The 21686-nt window shown below is 41.3% G+C and overlaps 1 protein-coding gene across 1 annotated transcript; it reads left to right on the top strand.

The window, feature by feature from the left end:
* The first annotated feature begins 9452 nt into the window (after positions 1–9452).
* Positions 9453–18218, top strand: insig1 (insulin induced gene 1). The gene is made up of 6 exons (XM_034147916.1): positions 9453–9610; positions 9733–10080; positions 11542–11666; positions 12405–12571; positions 13793–13892; positions 16560–18218. Exons 2-6 carry the CDS (start codon positions 9747–9749, stop codon positions 16587–16589), a joined length of 756 nt encoding a protein of 251 aa, XP_034003807.1. The 5' UTR covers positions 9453–9610; positions 9733–9746; the 3' UTR covers positions 16590–18218.
* The last annotated feature ends 3468 nt before the right edge of the window (positions 18219–21686 follow it).

Here is a 21686-nt window from a genome sequence, read left to right as displayed (position 1 = left end):
CTATCACAGTGCTCTGAGATTTGTTACTAACTGTAAAGCACTTACTCATCACTGTACCCTGTATGCCAAGGCAGGTCTGCCTTCACTTACTGGTCGGAGGCTCAGTCATTGGTACATGTTCATCTACAAAGCCATGCTGGGTAAACTACCGACTTATATCTGCTCTTTGATCTCACGGAGAGTGGCAAGTAGCTATTGCCTGAGATCACAGGATGTGTTCTTATTACATGTGCCAAGTGCTAGGACTGTTTTAGGTACTAAAGCTTTTATGTGCGCTGCTCCTCTGGCTTGGAACACCATGCAAAAAATATTGAAACTGAGCACGGCTGGATGAAATGTTATTGGACACCTGTCACTGTAAATAGGTTGCTAATGTCTACCCCTGTAATTATGTTGTGATGTCCTTTTGTTTTCTGTCGTTTTTATGTGTAACTAATGTACCGCAGGTCTCCCTTGAAAAAGAGATCGTTGATCTCAATGGGATTTTTTAACCTGGTTAAATAAAGGCTACAAACAAACAAACAAACAAAGTTAGTGATCAAAACTCAAGGTTTAACCAGGGATGTAAACAAAACTAGCATATTGCACTCAAGTAAAAGTACTATTCAGCTCAAATGGTCATAAATTATCAATATAAAGGACCTTTCCCAAGGATTTAGCAAGAATGACCAACAATAAGTAAAAAGTGTATGCACAAGCATTATAAACCACATAAAGGTGACATCCTGACACTTCTTATAGAGTCAACAGCAGAATACATCATCACCAGAGCAGACAACACACACATAATCAATATAAACTCTACACACACACACCCAGACTGTACAGTGTTTACTCCGTGCTTTGGGTACATGCCATGGAGTTATGCAACGCAGCTCTTGTTGTTCTCTGCAGAGTTCATAGTGTGTGTTTTTGTAAAAGTGACTCACCTGTCTGTCATTCTGCTGGTCTTCAGCTCCACAAAGTCCACCTCGATGTGCTCCAGGTTCACCTCCTCAGCTTGTTGATTCTGAACTAAAAGCACAATAAAACCAGTTACATTTAGTCTCTCTGACACACTGGGTTCAGTACATTCAACATGTTTATTAAAGGTCCCATGTCATGGCCATTTCTACTGATCATAATTCCATTGTTGAGGTCTACTAAAATAAATGTATATTGTGCAATTTTCCAAACTCACATTGGTTTCTCATACAGCATCTCTGTATAGTATGTGTATTCACTCTCTGTCCTACACGGCTTGTTGGGCCCAGTGTGCTCTGATTGGTCGGGACGTTGCGAGGCTCGTTGCTGCTCGCTGCTGCGAGGAGCGGACAGGTTTCCGGGTCGGCGAGACAGCGAGAAACTCATCCTGAGCACACACAAACACTCACAGCCGAAGTAAAAACAATAAGTGTGGCTTGATATTGAGTAAGAAAAAGGTTTATAACGCTGTGAGAATGGGTCTGCAGAGAGCATTTCTCCACCATCCCAACTCGTCTATTACCAACCAGGGAGCTCTATGCAAGTCAATGGGACTCCCTGTTAGTTACGGCTTGTTGGAGCTCCTGCCCCTCCCCTGTGAGCCCAGTGGCTGTCTGCGAGACAGCGAAACCCAGCCTGAAACACACACACACACCCGCAGCCTGGCTGGGAGTTTGTGTGTGTGCTCAGGCTGAGTTCCGCGGTGTCTCGCTGTCTCGCCGACCCCACACCAGTGAGCCAGCTCACAGTGTCCCGCTCCTCGCAGCAGCGAGCCTCGCAACGTCCAGCCGAGTGTGGTGTGTGTGTGTGTGTGTGTGTGTGTGTGTGTGTGTGTGTGAGGAAGTCCGCGGATTGGTCCAAACGTAACGGCTCCGCGGCCGTAACGTCACTATACCCGAAATACGTCACTATACCCAAGAAGTGAACAATGGAAAAAGAGAAATGTCCAACGAGGCGTGCTGGGGCAGCATAGACAGGTCTTTTCTGTGTTAGAGTTTTACTCGCTACAGGGTGTACTTTGAGGGTTTGTGACTCTGCAGACCGTTTACATGCAGAAAAACCTTCATAACACACAAGGGGACGGGTGATAACCGGAAAAGCATGACATGGGACCTTTAATAATAATAATACATGTTATTTATATAGCACTTTTCCTGGTGCTCAAAGCGCTTAAAGATCTTTAAAGTTTAGATCTGTATGAGGTTGTAGTAACATCAGGGATTTAAAACCAAAAACAGTAGGCTCTCACACATCAAACTGAAATAGAAGTACTTGCAGAAGAAGTCACTGCTGGTGGATCCAATATTTTTAAGGGTTAGCATTTAACGAGATCTATAATTGAATTGCTGTTTAAATGACACTGATTTGGGCCACTTAACAATTTCCCAAATTGGGATCAATAAAGTACCATCTTATCTTATCTGATCTTAACAAGCCAATTATTACATTTTCTTCATTTTTGTTTATTTATACTTTACGTAAACACATTTATTTGTATCTGGATCAGTTTTAGGATTACATCATCAATAAATGTCCTCTCATTAAACAAATGAATGTGCGATGCTGGAGAGAAAATCATGCGAGGTGTATTTTAGGAGCATTGTCCTTTGCTCTCTCACACATGAGCAGCAGTGGGGTGTGATTGGTCGAGAATGACACCTGAGCAGACACACAGGGACCATTAAAGGACGCTGATTGGCTGTTGGAAATGTGCTGTTCAAGGGCACTACTAGTGTAGCAGACTTGAATAGAGCTTTTGTGTAAATATGCCAGATATACAGCCATGGGGGGGGGGGGGCTGGATGGCCCATATTGCTGTATAATGAACTGCAATAACCCTACAATGAAGTTTGTGGGGCTTGTAAAGACTCTTTGGTGTTGTCTCAAATGTTGCACGAACACCATAAAGTAATAACAAGTACAGCCCTGCTTACATACAGCTCTTATCAATTTTGAAAGAAAGATAACAAAATGTTTTCCTCTAAAGTCAAGAAGCGATTAAAAAGGTCAACGGCAGCAAAAAGCCTGGCACCAGATGGATTACAGATGATAAGAGTTCATCATAACAGACACATACATAAGGCTGTGTGTCAACCTGAAGGAGTAGATTTTGTTTTAAAGGTCACATGACTCCACGTCACCACCGCTAAGCAGAAGGAGGATAATGTTGGGCTATAAAGGAACTACAGCACGGTCACATAACTCCACGTCACCACCGCTAAGCTAAAGGAGGCTAATGGTGGGCTGTAAAGGAACTACAACACGGTCACATGACTTCACGTCACCACCGCTAAGCTAAAGGAGGCTAATGTTGGGCTATAAAGGAACTACAGCACGGTCACATGACTTCACGTCACCACCGCTAAGCTAAAGGTGGCTAATGTTGGGCTATAAAGGAACTACAGCACGGTCACATGACTTCACATCACCACCGCTAAGCTAAAGGAGGCTAATGTTGGGCTATAAAGGAACTACAGCACGGTCACATGACTTCACGTCACCACCGCTAAGCTAAAGGTGGCTAATGTTGGGCTATAAAGGAACTACAGCACGGTCACATGACTTCACGTCACCACCGCTAAGCTAAAGGGGGCTAATGTTGGGCGTGATGACGTTTAATTGTCTTATTTAGACACTTGTTAGCAACCACCGTTTTTAAATTCATCAGTGGGGTATTTACTGACCTTATTTCAGGCTAACAACCAAAAACACATTCAGAAAACCATTGACCTCCAGACAGGGGTACAGTAAGATTTCAGGACTCATTCCTGCACCACTCTACTGTTTCACTGTGAGTCTTTACGCTGTGCTAAGCTAACGGCTAGCTCCACTATATTTACACACAGCCCCTCCAAGAAAAGTAGATACACGTATTTACTGTTTTTATAAAAGCAAATTGAATGCAGAAGCCTGTAGGATAGAGGCGTTTTGTTCTCTGAAAAGCAGAGTTGTTTGTCTTGTAGTTCAGATTCAAAATGCCAAACCCTAACACGTTTTTTTTCTCCTGTTTTGATGTAATACATACAAAAAATAGGCATGCTGTTCAGGGGCAAGTGTAGGATCTGGTTGTGAAAAAAAGGTGAGCTGCTGTGGAGCTTAACGATGGAGTACAAAGAGCCGGGAGATTGCATCCTGGTGCCACACCCTCAGGCTGTAGAGTCAGGGCATTTATGGCACCCTTTGTTAAGCCGCTTGATGCCCTCCATACCCACAATCCCCTTTCATCTTCTCATGGCACAGAGACAGAGGTACTGGAAAAAGGTTGTGTGTATCCAGAGTACCCAGAATGCATTGAAGCAGCAGTATTGAAGAAAGGGAAAGGAATTATTAACCTAGATATAAAAAAAGGGATGCATGATGACACAATTACCTGAGGTGCATTTACATTAAAACCCCCTCTTTATTAAATGGTTAAAGGTTGTCTAAATGTGCAGTGCCTTTCTGACACCTGAACTAAAAGGGAACAAACAGGATGAAACCGTTTTCGTCTTAATCAACTCACCGAGGGGACGGATTAGGATGTTTCTCTTCGTAATTTCACACAGGATCGAGGAGAGGAATTGTCAAGCTCGAGGTTGATGGATCAATTTACCCAGCATGCTTCTCCTTTAGCTATAACTCAACCCCTCCCAGTCTAACAGCATAATCTATGAGACGCTTGATCTGCTATTCATTTGAAGTGTCGTGGCATCCTGCTTTATCTCCTGACGGGGCTGAGACCTCCTCTACACCCGCGCCAGCTCGGCTGCTCTGCTCGGAGCTATTTGCTATTATGCAGAGTCACTTTCATGGTTGTTATTGCCTCCTATCAGCTTACGATTTGTAGTTTCAGTTTACACATTAATGCACATCTAGCTAAACTAAGCTAGCTATGTTAGGGATCTTTATTCCTGCAGGATCCCACAATATTTCACTTTTAACCTTTTCTTTCTGTCATTGGAAGAAGAAGACAGAAGAAGATTAAACTTATTGTCATTATGTACAGGTACTAACGAAATGGTTTCTCTGCATTTGACCCATCCTAGTGTTAGGAGCCGTGTGCTGCCATTATGTACGGCCAGGGGCGCCGCCGCCGGGGATTTTGGGCCCCATGAAAAGATACCACATTGGTAACTTAAACATTTTTTTCTTAATGTTCTAAAATTGTTTGGGCCCCTGTCAGTCGCGGGCCCTTAGAATCGTCCTAACTTTTCACCCCCTTACGGCGCCCCCTGAGAACGGTGCCTTGCTCAGGGACACCTTGGTAGCACTTGGTCTTTCTGGGACTTGAACTGGTGACCTTCCAGTTGCCAAGCCAAGTCCCTATGGACTTCGCCACCACCACCCTTAATTAATATAATACATTTGTGTTGTGTGGAAGCTGTCTCAGGTAACACCAGTGAAAGTAACAGGGAAATACTCTGTTACAAGTAAACATACAAAATGTACCAAATCTTAATATCCAAAGTGGCCTTTTTCGGAATAATATGTATTTTATCACTGGATTACAATTAGTGATGCATTTCTGCGTCTATCATTTTAATATTGCCGGATGTAATAACATTAAAGAGGCCCTATTCTGTGTCTTGTTGTTATCCCTATCCTGTAGTGTATCCTATAGGTTTATGTGCATGTAAATGGTCTGCAAATGATAAAATCCCAAAGTTGCAAAGTGCAAATGTCCCTAATGTTTTCAAATGAATCTAGTATAAAAAGTGCAATATTTGCTGCAAAAATGTGGAAGTAGAAAGTATAACTAAATGAAAATACTCAAGTAAAGTCCATGTACCTCAATAATGTGCTCAAGTACAGTTCTTATACTTTCCAACACTGGGTAATACATATCCAACAATGCAACTTTTCTTAGATTAAGATAACACACACTCACTGATTTAAATAAAAAGCAACGTATTAATTTGGGGAATATACTTCACATACACCATTAACTCACTCATGTGTCCCCTTTGCTGGATTTTTGGGGCCTTGGTGAGAGCACACTTTTCATTTTGACCTCCTTTTCCCCTTTGTGAAACTGTGAAGCTCTGGCGATTTATCTGAGTTAACCACATGGACCAGTAAAATTAGGATTGAGTGAATATGACTGATGTCGTTATCCATGCACTGCAGCAAAGTGAATGTCTCTGTATGTTGGTTTAGGACCACAGAGGACACGACTGAGCATGTATATTAAAGTGTCTTTGATAAAGAGCTATGAAATGAGAGAGGAAGGAAACCTATTCAGATGGTTGAAAAGCAGAATGTCCTCTCATCCAATAAGACATGCTGTATTTGTTGCACTCAGAAAAGAGAAGGGGGGACAAATGCAAACTTTTCAACCCTCGATATTCTTTCATGCTTGACTTGTTTGGTGCAGCTGTGACATTTATATTTAACCATTCTGTTATTACTGCCATTTTAGAAATGGCACTTTCTCATTCAATTCAAGTGAAACCAATTTAAACTCGGCCTCTTTGAAGGCGTCGTCTGCAAACTGTAATGCCAAAGATGAACCGTATATCCATGTGAAACATTCAGAAACTCATTCAGAAACTGCTCATGTGGGACTAAAACAGCTCGGCTATCTTTTCAATTGTGTGATGACATGGTTAATAACTTTAAATAAGTCTCTGGAATAAAGTAGCCTCTGCTCCCCTGTATTTGACATCAGCTTTTGTAAGTACAAGTCTGAATTCATGCTAGTAGCTTGGGACACTTCAGATACAGCAGTACTTTCAGTTATGTTAATTTCAGTGTGCTAACATGCTCAAAAAGACAATGCTAGCATGATAAGCAGCTATGATTTTTTTTTTTTTTTTATTTTTTTTATTTAGCCTTTATTTATACAGGTGTAAAATCTCATTGAGACACAAGGTCTCATTTGCAAGAGAGACCTGTCAGTGATGTTAGAATTCAAAGTGTAAATTCAGGCTAGGAACTTTATTAACTTTAGACACAGGAGTACTAAATGCTAACATCAGCTTGCCTACATGCTCACAAAGCCCTAAAAACTCACCTTTTCTCTCTGGCCTTCAACTCCTATTCCACCTAGCTTAGCACTTTTTCCTTTTTACTCTTCTTTACTTGCTTGTAAAGCGCTCTGAGCACCAGGAAAAGCGCTATATAAATACATGTATTATTATTATTATACTAAGCAGGTCTCAGTAAGGCCTGTTAGCATGCTATCATTTGCTATTTAGCACCAAATAGAAAGTGTTTAGTAGCCTACAGTACAGAGATATTCCCTTAAAAGCACAACTTTGGTGCCATTTCTGGGGTATTGAGAAGGTTATCATTTGATTTAGTGATTGTTCATGTGTGTTGTGTTAGTGTCTTGAAGCTCACCTTGATCCTGGCATTGGCTGGCTAACATCTGAGCTGATGAACAATACCTGTAAATGTACCTGGCTAATTGGACTGTACCATTCCCCTAAAACTTGAGGGGTGGTTTAAAGAAGCCACTTCACTTAAGCCACCATTTGTTTAGTAAAGAAGAGTATTCTCTCCCCTGCACTCAGCCATGGACTGGCCTGCTGTGATATAAACTCCTGCAGTGTTAAGAGGAAGGCAGGGTTTAGGATACCCATGAATGTCTGTGCAACATTTCACAGAAATGCATGGAATATTTGCTGAGGTATTTCAGCCTAGACCAAAGCACTGCTGCTGGAAAAAAGGATCTGTTGTGCCTGAAATGTTTCTGTGTCTTATTTTATACAGGTTGTTTTCTCTGACAATATTCCCAGTAATTGGGCATCGTTTTCCTCCACATGTCGAAGCAGCCATAAAAACAACAAGGTGAATTCAGCTGTTGCTATTGAAGCTGAAAACTGGGTGACAACTAGAAACATAGTCCCCTCATTTTAACACGCACATCATTTAAAAAACAATACAAAAATGAATTTAATACCCACACATTGGCGGCATAATTACACCAATTTAGCTTAATTGAAAGTAAATGCTATCTGATTGATATGCTTTCTGTTTTTGTTTTGCAAATTTGCTGTAGGTCATGAGGCGTCGCTTAATTTTCAAGCTTATTTGCATGAAAGAAAATATGATTCATCCATGGTATTAATTTGAACACAGTGCCAGCAGCTAGTCTATCATTTGTTGACAATTAAATTGAAATAACTGTATTTTTCCATTTGTCTCAGATGTGTCCTGCAAAAGAAAGTGTATGCATGTCCTCAGGCTCAGTGGAAAACAAACCCTGCCCCTATGGATGTATGCTTTCTGCCTCACGTATGCCATGGAGGTTTGTTATCACTCGGCCCATAAACACCCGGCTAGGTCACACGGCCTCTTGCACAAAATGTTCCTTGTTGTTGTCGGCCCTTGAAGAATGATGTCATTCGGGCACTGAACCGTTCCCCCTCACGTTATCTCTCACTGACGTGCAGTTTGGCTTCATGCACACTCCTCCTTTTTCAGCCACACCTCCTTTAACATGACCCCGAGTTCAACCACTTTTCATCAACAACAGAAAAAACTAAATGTGCCACAACGAACCCCTGTTCCCAGGAGAGGGGAAGTAGTTTGTGTAACCTTTATTTGGGAAATATAGTTTATATAGTTTGAGCATTTATCAGACAGGAAGTGGTAAACAAACAGTTATAAAAACATCTCTTTTCCAAACTGTACTTGTTAACTCATATATTAGCAAGTAATATCAAAGTACACTGACTTCAAATCTGTGTATTAATATTGTATATTCAATAGAGATACATCTTACACTGTTGAGATGTACATACTGTTCTGTTTTGTTAATGTATTACTGTATACATATATATATTTGCTGTTATTTTGTATTTTATTTAATGTTTAATTAATGTGCAATGCTTGTTTACATGCTGCTGTGACAAAGGAATTTCCCATACTAGGATCAATAAAAGAATATCTTATCTCAGCAGCACTGACTTTATCATGACTTATTGGGCGACCTTTATTGTCTATTAGCTCGTATAACATCTCATTTTATAAACAACATCACTGCTTTTTATTGCAGCTGTTCAAATGCTCTTCATAGTTTGTGTTTCATGTCAGTCATGCACAACCCTCTGAATATTTTGCATATTTGTACACAAAGCTACCTCCTAATATCTGCACAGCTTTATAATTTTAATACCAATACTGCACAGATTATATTTCATGATATTATTCCTAGCATTTATCTATATTTATCTATATTTCATGTAAATATTTCTGTATATTTTAATGTTTTTTTAATAGTTTTTCATAATAGTTGTATTTTTTTTGGTCGTTTTTCTCATAATGTATCTTCTTTGTCTGTGTTTATTTATGCACCATATGCCAAATACTCGTATGAATAACCTTCTTGGCCATAAACCTGATTCTGATTCAGACTGGTGTGTTTTGGCTGACATTTAAATACTTCTCTGTTACCACTTTCACTTGCTCTGCGACTGGAGTGTGTTCGTCTGTCCTGCACGAGGGGGCGGTGGAGTGGCGCTACGTCATATCACCCGCCGCGCTCTGATTGGCTGCCGATTCTCACCCGACACAGCTGTGATTGTTTTGTGCAGAGGAAGCTCCTGTGCCTGCTATGCGCTGTGTGCTGTGGAATGGAGCAGAGCTGTTTGTTTTCTCCTCTAACGATGATGTGAACGAGATTTGAGCCTTTACGCACAGAAGAAGACGTCTCCAGATCAAGGTAAACACCAGCTTTTTCAACTTATTGTAACAGAACACCGTTTCTATTCTGCAACACTGTCCTCTCTCTCTCCACTTGTGATCTAAATATATCCACTTCTTCTTCTTCTCCTTCTCCTGCAGCCTTAAAGTGCCAAATGCCCAGATTAGAGGACCACTGTTGGAGCTGCTCCTGTGCATCAAGTGTTGAGACTAAACACTCATCCGGAGCTCACTGGTTAGCATCCAAAGCTGAAGAAATGATGTCCATAATCACCTCTGTGCTCAGCAACGCGTACGGGTCTCTGCACGACGTGCGCACGGCCAATCTGATCCGCCGGGGTCTCGTGCTCTTCACCGTGGGGGCTTTCCTGGCCCTGGTGCTCAACTTGCTGCAGATTCAGAGAAATGTCACCTTGTTTCCCGAGGAGGTGATGACAACTTTGTTTTCGTCTGCCTGGTGGATCCCACCGTGCTGCGGCACAGGGGCCGGTGAGTTAAACACACTGTTTGTTGGAGATAAATGGAAGCTAGTTTGTTTAAAATATCTGTGCAGAGCAGTTTGAGTTGGCTGCTAAGTTTCAGACAAAGAGGGGAAGTAGCCTTTTCTTTTAAAGGCCGAAAATAATACTAGTAACATGAATTTATGGGTGCTAAAAGTCTGGAAATGTAACGTTTACGCACATGCCTCACCAAACTTACGCGTAAAATAGTGCCATTTTAAACAATTGTACATATTAAACTGTTCTCCTTTTATTTTCCTTTTTATATCACTTTACTGTATGATCATGTGGTCATGAATCATCATTCGGCTTTGTTATTGTTGGCAATTATAACAGCCTTCCTGTCTAATGCTATACTAGTCTTCGTGGTCATTTTCTGCCAGTGGGTTGACATTCTCGCACTCTGATTGGCCGCAGCTGCGGGATACTATACGACCTGCGCGCTGATTGGCTAGTGTCATAACGGGTGAGCTGAAAGGGGGTGGTACCTTTTTAAGGATAGGAACCAGGAAGTGGGGGGGGGGGGGAGAAAGAAGTAAAAAAACATCCTCCTCTTCCTCCTCCATGTGCTGCAGGGCAGAAACACATAAAAGAGATGTGTGGCTTTTACAGATTGTTGACATTACTGAGAGCCAAATGAATATCTCATGTCATGTAGGGACTCGTTTTCATTGTGTAAACTTTCAGTCCTGATGTGAACCAGGAAAGGTTTTGAAATGTAAAGTATGCGTCCCCAGCAATTAGAAAACTTGAATCTGTTGGGCAATAAGCATTAACTAGCAGTATTAGCCTTTATGCACAAAAGTTCAAATGAAAGAATAGCAGATTTGTACAATATTTAAGTTATTTTGTTTTTTTTAGAGGACGCTGTATACACTTCTGAAATGTCAGGATCCAAAATGGCACATTTTAATCAGAAAGGCCATATTTCAACTCCCAGTGTGGTTGATTTTGATCGACTTTTTTGAAGTGTAAGAGGACGCTGGATCGATTTGTCGAACAACTGTACAAATAGGCTTATATGCAAGTTGGCATCCGGACGTTTTTACGTTCTAGGGACCCGTACTGTTAATTTCTAACATAAATATTTAGGGTATTTAACATTTCCAGGTTCACAGTGCTCCCAAATATACTTTAGCAAACTGTAAACTACATTTATTTCCAATTAAAGTTTTCATTTTAAAGAAATGCAAGACGATACCAGATCCTAGGTTATAAGCAATGAGCCTTATGTTGATGGTTAACATAATATCTATCAAAAACAAGCACATTTAAAACAATACTTGGATTGTTTTTTAAGTGTCTACAGGTTTCTGATGGAGCTCATTTTGGAAGTGCATGTTCAGCAAACAGAATAATCCCACCGCTCTGTGACAGGATTTTCCAGCTGGCGTTTTCCAGATTGTCTGCTTATCGTGTGTGACTCTGGTCTGTTTTCTCCCCTGCACAGCTGTGGTTGGTCTGCTGTATCCGTGCCTCGACAAACACCTGGGAGAGCCGCACAAGTTCAAGAGGGAGTGGGCCAGCGTCATGAGGTGCATCGCGGTGTTCGTGGGCATCAACCACGCCAGTGTTGTATCCTTTCAGAGCCTGTGGATTCTTTATTACAGATCTGTGTTATGTGAAAATATGAAATGCACTGTTCTATCTACAGTTTTGAAGCAACAGGATATCATGATTTACCTGATTTAAGAATTCTTTAGGTTTATTAAAGCTGCAAACACTTTGGACGAGCCCTTGCACATCACACATTTTGATCCTCAAGGTCTTAAGATGGTACTGACTCAATGTTAAGTCTATCGGATGTAATCTGTAGAAAGAGTTTGTTCAAATACGGCACGAGTAAGTGCGAAAAATTGCATAGAAAATTCAAAATAGCCGACTTCCTGTTCGTTATACGATATGTCTCCAAGAGGCTTTTTTGTTCGTCTCACCGTGCTACATACACATACCAAATTTCATAATTGTAGGTGAAACCACAACGAGGGGCTACATTTGAGCAACTTTGAAGAGCCTTTGGCCCACACCCGAGAACGAGTCTTAAAAATATCACATTTTTCAAAGGTTTGCACACAAAAAAGAAAGAAAATCTACTTTTGCAGCACGTCAAGGCCCTTTAAAAACACTATTTACTTTTAGCAAATATAATAATAACTGTCCGATATCAATGGGTCTTTCACTCAGTCAGTGCTCCGGTCCTTATAATGGAAACTGGCAGGATCCCTAACTTAGCTTCTACAAATATTTGAGTTGGATCTAATCCTGTGTTTGCGTCACACTGTTTGGTTTTGTCCTTAACTTCCCGTACCACAGAAGCTCGACTTCGACAACAACGTGCAGCTCTCCCTCACGCTGGCGGCTCTATCTTTGGGTCTCTGGTGGACGTTCGATCGGTCCAGGAGCGGCTTCGGTTTGGGCATCACCACCGCCGTCCTCGCTACCGTGTTCACGCAGCTGCTCGTCTACAACGGAGTCTACCAGTGAGTTCAGTGCACAAAGAGGGAAAGGCAATTCAAAGTGCTTTACAAAAATGAAAGACATTAAGAAACATATTATAAAATGGCATTTAAAAACACTCATTTAAAAGCAAAGATAATAAAACATGAATAACAAAGGTACATGGATTTAAAGTGACAGAGCAGTGTGAGATACACACATCTGAAATGTTGAGCTCTGACTCAATCATTGCTCACTTTTTAGCAAAAATAGTTTTCTTTGACCTCACTTTCTTTCTACTTTCTTTTTTAACTTATTTATTTCTTTCAAGTGCTTCATGCTAAACAAACCCCCCTTTTTGAAAATGTTAATCTGCAGCCCAATATTCAGAAAATTCAACGGATCCTGGCCGTATTCGTGTAGCATATCAAATTAATTTGCTCCCAGACATTCATGTGGCTTGCTAGTTTTGGACCCCATCTGTACCCCCCATGCACGTAGGGGACTTTAACCCCAATGCACGTACAGAATACATACAGAATGTCATTGAGCAGTCAAATACATACTGTAGATGCAACAGTGCACATTTCAACCAGACTGCCAAAAAGCAGATCAAATATATCCCCCCACCCCCAAGAAAACAACAAAAAAAACACAACATTAGATAAGTATACACATTCTCATAATAGACACACATTTTTTTTAATTAAAACATACAAAGCAAACAACAGACAAATGTTCCCTTTTTTGAGGAAACAAAGCTGCCAGAAATGATTGATGAGCAGTGCTCTGTCATCACTAACTCCTGGTTTCATGTTGCACTCACACCACAAACCATGTAGGTTTTAGTTTTAATTACACAGCTTGTGAGACTGAGAAGTATCTATACACCCACCTGTAGGAATCCATCAAACAGACGTGATGGATGAAGGGTTATTTTGGGAAGTCCCTGTTTCTCCTGGAGCCAAATTTAACAAACGCTCCTACTGAGTTCATCAAAAACACACAGCTGAGAAAACAGACTTCTGTTCACGATAAGACGCTCAAACCGCAGCTGACTTTACGAGATAGAAACAGAAAGAGAAGAATGATGAATATAGTTTCTAGCATGATGGGTTTTCCCACTCATAGGTGTCCTTCGAGGTGCCTTTCTCAATGCGAGTTATTTTAACTCCTTCAAAAAAAGTTGGAAGCAGCTGTTGAACAAAACATCTCTACTTCATGGATATTAATTGTACATTTTTTGGGCTTTTCCTCTCTTTTAGATACACGTCTCCGGACTTCCTGTATGTGCGCTCCTGGCTCCCGTGCATATTCTTCTCAGGCGGAGTTACCGTGGGGAACATCGGACGCCAACTCGCCATGGTAAGTCTAATTTAAAAGCATCAAAGATACACCTCAAAGTTTTATCTTGACAGCGTATTTCAACTTAAAGATATCAAGTGCAACAACATATGCAAGTTAGCATCCGGCAGTTTCTACATGCTGGGGACCCATATTGTTCATTTCTAACATAAATCTTTACGGTATTTAACATTTCCAGGTTCACAGTGCTCCCAAATATACTTTAACAAACTACATCTATTTCCAATTAAAGTTTTCATTTTAAAGGAATGCAAAACGATACCAGATCCTAGGTTATAAGTAACGAGCCTTATGTTGATGGTAAACATAATATATGTAAAAGAAACAAGCACATTTAAGACAATACTTTGATAGTTTTAAGTGTTTGTGGGTTGCTAATTATAGAAATGCATGTTCAGCAAACAGAATAATCCCACAGCTCCACGAAACATGCCGTCAACCAGCTTCAGATTTGCATTAGAGAACTCCTCTGCACGCTTTATGTGCATCCACTAAGCTGCGCCACGATAACATTGTCAAAAAAGTAGTGCATTGGACGCCCCCTCCCCCCTTTCTCTCGTAATTATCCCATCAAGTCAGCCCTGATGTCTCCATTAAGCTCGTGCCCAGAAGTAAAGTACGAATAATTGCATAGAAAATTAAACTTCCTGTTCGTTATACGATATGTCTTCAAGAGGCTTTTTTGTGCGTCTCACCGTGCTGCTTGTAGATACTAAATTTCATAATTGTAGGTGAAACCACAACGAGGGGCTACATTTTAGCAACTTTGAAGAGCCTTTGGCCCTCACCCGAGAACGAGACACTTAAAATATCACATTTTTCCAAAGTTTGCACTCTTAAAAGAAATAAATCTACTTCCGCAGCATGTCAAGGCCCTTTAAAAAGACTTCTCTCATAATTATCCCATCAAGTCAGCTCTGATGTCTCCATTAAGCTCGTGCCCAGAAGCCTCACCTCATTCTGTCTGTAGAGCAAAGTCCCGTCAGCGCTCAGTTTGACTCGAGTGGCAGCGTGAAAGCAGATTAAAGCTGTTTGTTTGTCACAGTGTTGGCAGTCAGGACTCGGCTGACCACAGGGTCATTTGCTCCTACGTTGTTTTTGTTTGTGATCGGGCCGGAGGAATGTTGGCACAAGGCGGCACTCATGGGTTTCTCTCTCTCTCCAGAGGGGTATTTTTATGAGGAAGAACACGAGACTTTGGGGGCTTTTTCTCCTCTTCCTTCTGTGTTACAGATCTTGTTTTGCGGCATGCAGGGCGAACAGATCACAACCATGTCTGACAGAGACACTATTATGCTTCTTGGGGTTGAATAAAAGGCAGAGACTCAGATACATTAGCTATCGGCAGGGCCATATCATAATATAAGGTCTTTTTTAAAGGGGCCCTATTCTGCTTTTGGGGGATTTCCCTTTCCTGTAGTTTGTCCTATAGGTTTGGGTGCATGTAAATGGTCTGCAAAGGGTAAAATCCCTGTGTTCCCTCCAGAGAATAAAGACCATTTTGAACATTAAAGCATGGAAACATGTCACAGTAGAGACACTACATACTGATATGAACCTGAAAGAGCATTATATGTCCTCTGTGCTAAATGAGGGGTATTTTATGAGGAAGAACACGAGACTTTGGGGGCTTTTTCTTACAGATCTTTTTTGCAGCATGAGAGTTTGTTCAAATGCGGCACGAGTAAGTGCGAAGAATTGCATAGAAAATTCAAAATAGCCGACTTCCTGTTCGTTATACAATATGTCTCCAAGAGGCTTTTTTGTTCGTCTCACCGTGCTTCATACACATACCACATTTCATCATTGTAGGTGAAACCACAACGAGGGGCTACATTTGAGCAACTTTGAAGAGCCCTCACCCGAGAACGAGAGAATATGTCCTCTGTGATATTTTAAGATGGCTAAATGAGCCGTCAGAAAGCAGCACGTGTTGAGCAAGAGGTCCTCTCTTCCCCTTTTGCAAAAAGAAGGAATAAGCACTTCCAAAAAAAGGAGGAACTGAGAGCTAAATATTCCTGTGCTGACATTTAACATATTTTCAAAAGCAGCAACATGCCCTTATTTGCTTAAAAGCTACTGGTTGTTGAGAGCGGGTGCAGCTCTTCACAGGAAAGTGAAACTACTCAGATTCATTTCTTGGAAACGAGTCACCTGAGGTCATAAACACACCGACAGTTTGAGTTATGACATCGCTCTACAAAGCACTTCAGCTTCATACATCTGACTATAAAGCAGCTCACATTGAAGCACTTCATTCCAGCTGTAAAGCACTCTTAACTTCGGCATTACTTTGATTTGGTGAATGTGTTCAATCTTCTACTTAGATCCTCCAATGTTTCACTTTTAAAAGTACCTAAAGTTGCATTACAAGAAAACTGGGGACACTGTGTTCTGAGACGCATCTTTTTAATTTGGCTTATCATTTTTAGATGTATCACTGTTCATGTTTCATTGTTTTCAGAATACCTTTACTAGTCCCACAGAGGGGAAATGTACGTTGTTACAGCAGAAACAGAGCCACAGACAGCTTAATGTTTTACATGTTTTAATTATGTTCCTCAGTTGTTATTGTGATTTATTTTGTCATACTCTTTGGGCAGCGTCAAGCATGAAAGGTGCTATATAAATAAAGTGTATTATTGACACTCTTCTGTCTCCCCTCAGGGCGGCGTGGAGAAACCCCACATGGACTGAACGCAGCACGAAGAAGAAGAAGGACAGGCGACTTAAAGATGGACACGTTATGTGAAGAAGGAGAGAACAGGAGGAAAAAGACTCTGATTAGACTTCATCCTTTGTCCTCATAACAAAGTGCCATGCACCTCCTTGTGGCCAAACCTCCATCCGCATCAAGACAGGAGGACGGTGTTTTGCCTTTTCTTTGATTTTGAAGTGTTTTATTTCCCCGCTGGAAGCATCCTCCTGAGTGGAGGTGTTGATGCACCCTGGACTTGGTGGAAAAGACTATTTTTGTTGTTATTTTTAATATATATATAATCATAAAAAGGGAATTGTACGAGTGCGCGAAACAGATGTCCTCACTCTCTCTCAGTGAAATGTATTCTCAGTTGAAGCGCAGGGAGATGTGTGTTCCCAGTTTAACCAAATTAAGTATTTATTTTTGAATGACCCCAAACCAAATATGGAAGTATTCCTTTAAAGTGACGATGGAGATTAGAATAGAGAGACAGGAAGTATGTAGAGGAGTGCCAATTAGTCTTTACAGGCTGTGATTCACCTGCGCAAATTCAATATGCTTCGAGTCAAAAAGCTCACAATTCAAGTTCCTCAGAGAAGTCGCATTGACCCTTGAATGGTATATTTACACCATACAATTATTATAAAACGGTGGAGGATGATGAGGGCCGCGTGTGACATTTTTGGGGAGATCTGACCAAAAGAGATTTTTTTTTGTGTCTGAATTCTGAGAAAAAAAGTTGAAAATCTCAGAAAAAAATTGGGAATTTTGAGAAAAAAGTCAGAATTCTAAGAAAAAAATTAACAGAATCCTGAAAAGAATATCAGATTTTCAGAAAAAAACTGTTTTTTTCCCTGCAAAATCCTCACTTTTTGGGGCCCTAATCCTCCTCCATATAAAACCGTTTTTAGTTATTAAGTTATGGAGATAGTCAAAGCATTATTCTGGAGATAATGTACCAGGAGTAAAGTACTTCTGCCACGGGTAAACCGGTTTAAACCGCTCTCCGGTGATTTAGTTTTGGGAACATACAGCGATGAAGAAGACATTAAGATTTGCAGTCTGTGATTGCCTGTGTATTATAGAACGTAGTGCTTTTGTCACTATAACCATTTTAGTTTCATCATTTGTACAAACACGACATTATTGCTTATGTAAAATGGCTTTCCTTGTGATCAGACAGGTATTACTGCCACACTAGACCTACAGTATGTTAGTTAGCGAGGATTAAGTGCAATCAGAGTATTCATGAGCCCATTTATTTATTATTTCTGACAAGTATATGCAGTGTGGATACCTAAAAAACAAAAAATCAGTTTCAGAGATTAGTGTCAGACTACATGCCTTCAGAGTCAAAACCAATGACTCTCACAAGAGAGGAAACAATATATTGTGTCAAAAAAATTCTCATCATAGAAGGAAATCATATTTTTTTAAACATTTTGTGGCGGATCACTTCGATCTGCTCGCATTCAGGTGTGTTATTCTGGAGAGGAAGCTTTATTTTTGGAGGTGGTGAAGCACCTTTTGGATGTTTTAGGCGTTTGTGTGTCTGATATTTCAGCGGTGTATAATTTTTTGCTACCATGGATTTAAGTGAAAAATAAAAACACCTCATAAGGAGATCTGCGTTTAGTCATTCTTCAATAAGGGTTTTAAAGAGGACATCTTTTTCTAATTTAATGTCTCTACTGTCTCCATGCTTTAATGTTCAAAAAGCTCTTTATTTTTCTCATACTGCCTGCAGCACCTCTTTTCACCCTCTGTCTGAAACCAGAGCCCAGTCTGCTCTGGACGGCTCTGTTGTGATTGGTCAACCTGCTTAGAGATGTCCCGCCCCTTAACCTATCATGTACAATGTGTTGGAGCACTAGCCAATAGGAGCGTGAGTGTTACATAGGGACGTCATGTTACGTTTATGCACAAAAACCTATAAACACACTACAGGAAAAAGCTGAATATGGCCTCTTTAATACTGATTACATCATGATATAGACCTTTTATTTTTACCCTAATTACACGTCTCAGCAGCGTCAGGAACACAATGGCTTTGGGTTGTTTTTTTTTCGTCTGGGGGTCCGTTGCACCGGGGGTCTCTGGGCTGTTTGTTGTGTCTGCTGTCAGGCCCAAATTGAATAGATGAGGACACTCTTTTGTCCGTGGCCTCTGTCAGTCTCCGGAGCCATTATAATGTCTTCGGCTGCATCTTCTCCCCCCCCTCCCCGAATAAAACCCACCCCCTGTGTGTCACTAGCTCTCCCCCTCCTCTCCGAAAACACGCCTTTCTGGAGGGCAGACTTCTATCTATACCTAGCGGGGGACTGACAGTTAACCTTTTGCTCTGGGGAGGGAAATTTCTGGGAGTGGGGCCAATATCTGTGGGCTATTCTGAATGGAAACCCCTCGTTCTGGAAGCCCCTCTATCTATTTATCTGTCTCTCTGACAGGCCAACGATCCGGCGCCACACGCCACTTCTTCTTCCTCTTCTTCCTCTTTCACTCCCCCTCCTCCTCCTCTTCTCAGGCACAATAATTGGCCGGGCTTCAGCCTCCTTTCATTTCCAGCCACGGCAAACTGAAAGACTCCATTAGAGCGCCTCCTTATTGCCAAAATAACCCCCCCTCCTCGTACACCCCCTCTCTCTACGTCCTTCCTCCAAGGCCAGGAGACAGACCCATCTGATGTATTGATCTGAACATCAGTTTCATCTCCTCGCAGCTACATTGTGTTTCCATTTTGTCTCTGGAATAGCTGTTATTGAGCCTATTAATTTGTTGTCTGCCAGGAAACATATCAAAATGTGTCCTCTGCTAAAAGACCTTATATCATGAAGCATGTTCAGGCAGTAGCCTAGACACCATGAGCACTACTACAGTTAAAAAGACATCAAATCTGAGCCAACAGAGTATGCTCAGTTTTAGTTGAATACATCCCCAATTTAACGCTAGTCAGATTTTTTTTTAATGCAACTGTAAGGGAAGCCTGATTATGGGAAATCGTGCATTTTTGTTTTCCCACTGGAGTTTGTTTTTACAGCGTCTTTGATGTCACATCATGTCCAAAAAAAAAAGGGGGATCTCTTACTGTAAACTGTTGCCACACAAGTGCATGGATTATTGATTTTGCTTGGAATTACATATGCTGTTCACTCGCAAAGACACAATTTAGGGAGATTTGTAGCCTTTGCAGACCATTTACATGCACAGAAACCTATAGAATACACTACAGTTAAATGGTCAAATGGACTGTACTTACATAGCGCTTTATCCAGTCTTTAAGACCCCTCAAAGCGCTACATGTCGTTCACCCATTCTAGGACCTAACATTCATACACACACCGTTGGCCATCGGGAGCAAGTCAGGGTTAAGTATCTCGCCCAAAGATACATCGACATGTTGACTGTATGGGCTGGCATCGAACCCACAACCTTCTGGTTGAAGGACGACCGCACTCCCTCGCAGCCACAGTCGCCCTGATGTCACTACAGGGAAGAGAAACCCCCCAAAAAGCAGAATACAGTCGGTCCTCTTTCAAATACTCATACTAATGTACTTATTTTCTTTCCACCACTGCTGAATTTAAAGATGGCACAGCGGATTAGAATAGAAAAGTACGGATCAAAAAAGGTGTTACAGAAAAACGACATCATCTACAGGTCCAATAAAATAAAAAGCATTCCACATTTAACTTCCTTTCTTGTTTAGAGTTGTGCAACACCTTCATCACCTTTAACCTCTGCAAACTCAGTGTGTGCAAGTGTTTTTCCTCACAGCAAACAACTTTTTATAAACGTGTGTGTAAGTCTCCTCACCTCAGGGTCTCTTCAGTTTCTGGATGAAGACGCCATGACTCCCCCTCCTCCTCTCTTTGCCCGTCACACACATCTAAAAGTCTCTGAGAGTTGCATGCATGCAGGTGGAAGTTACAAACAAGAGCATGGAGGAGAGGTAAATGCAGCAGGTAGATCACAGTGAGGAGTGATGGCTTTTGTTGCCACCAGATGACAGTGTTTATCCTCTTACTCTGGACATTAACACCATGACCTCTATGGACCCCTAGTGGAGGCACAGGAAACAGGAGAGGTCTTGCAAAAGCTTTGTTCATCCACTTATTCCATACAAAAATGACATGTATACATCTCAGGAGGCTTCAGACAACACATAAATACATGTTTAATACAAAAGAGGTAGAACACTTCTCACCAAAACGTGTTTTTTTCCACTCAGATTTCTCCTTAAATGCACCAGAACATAAAAATTCAGATCTCCAAAAGATGATTTATTAAACAGTGGCAGGCAGGGAGATTATTCCTGGAATATTTATCCGGCACTGCAGCGAGTCACATGCATGATAGAAAAGGTCAATGAAATGGATCGAGAGTGGAGGAAATCATTGCACACTCTTATTTCTCGGCCAAAAAAAAATATAAAGGTCTTCAGCCGCATTAATGTGCTGCCCTGCGAGATGTATAATGAACGATTATGTGTGTGTGCGAGTGTGTGTTTAGGGTCTACTGAGTCTTCATTACACCAGAGCTGAGGTCCACTCCTGTCCTCTAACCTCGATCAGTGCCTCTCCCACTGTAGGCCAGGAATAATGAATTATTATGCCAATGGGGGGGGAGGGGGGGGGGGGGGGGAGTGAGAGGAGAACATTGGACTCCATTTTAGCTCAAATTACTTCTGTGATCATTCAAATGGCAGGCTGCTCTGCACATGTTCCCATCGGAGGGTCTTATTATCCCCCCACTCTTCATTTAAGGAGCTGTTTTTCAAGAGGGTTTCAGAACAATAAAAAATGAGCTGTTTCCAGGTTGTCTTGCAGTAAAAAGAAAAAACAGAGACACAGAATCATGTTTAAACAACGTCGCAGTGGGATTTAGCCTTGTGTGCCATTCCTGTTGATTCCTCTTCTCCTTCCTCCTCTTCTTCTTCCTCCGCAGGACAACAACAGAATGACAGGCTAAACCTCATGTGATGGCACATTATGCATGCCATCCAAACAAATCCTTCCCAGTGTAAATTAAAAACACACTCGCTGCAGCTCACAGCTCACATCTGACTCCCTAAACCGACCAGCGTAATGATAATA

Source organism: Trematomus bernacchii, unplaced genomic scaffold, assembly GCF_902827165.1.
Source record: "Trematomus bernacchii unplaced genomic scaffold, fTreBer1.1, whole genome shotgun sequence".
Lineage (NCBI taxonomy): Eukaryota > Metazoa > Chordata > Actinopteri > Perciformes > Nototheniidae > Trematomus > Trematomus bernacchii.
This window is presented reverse-complemented; position numbering and strand designations above follow the sequence as displayed.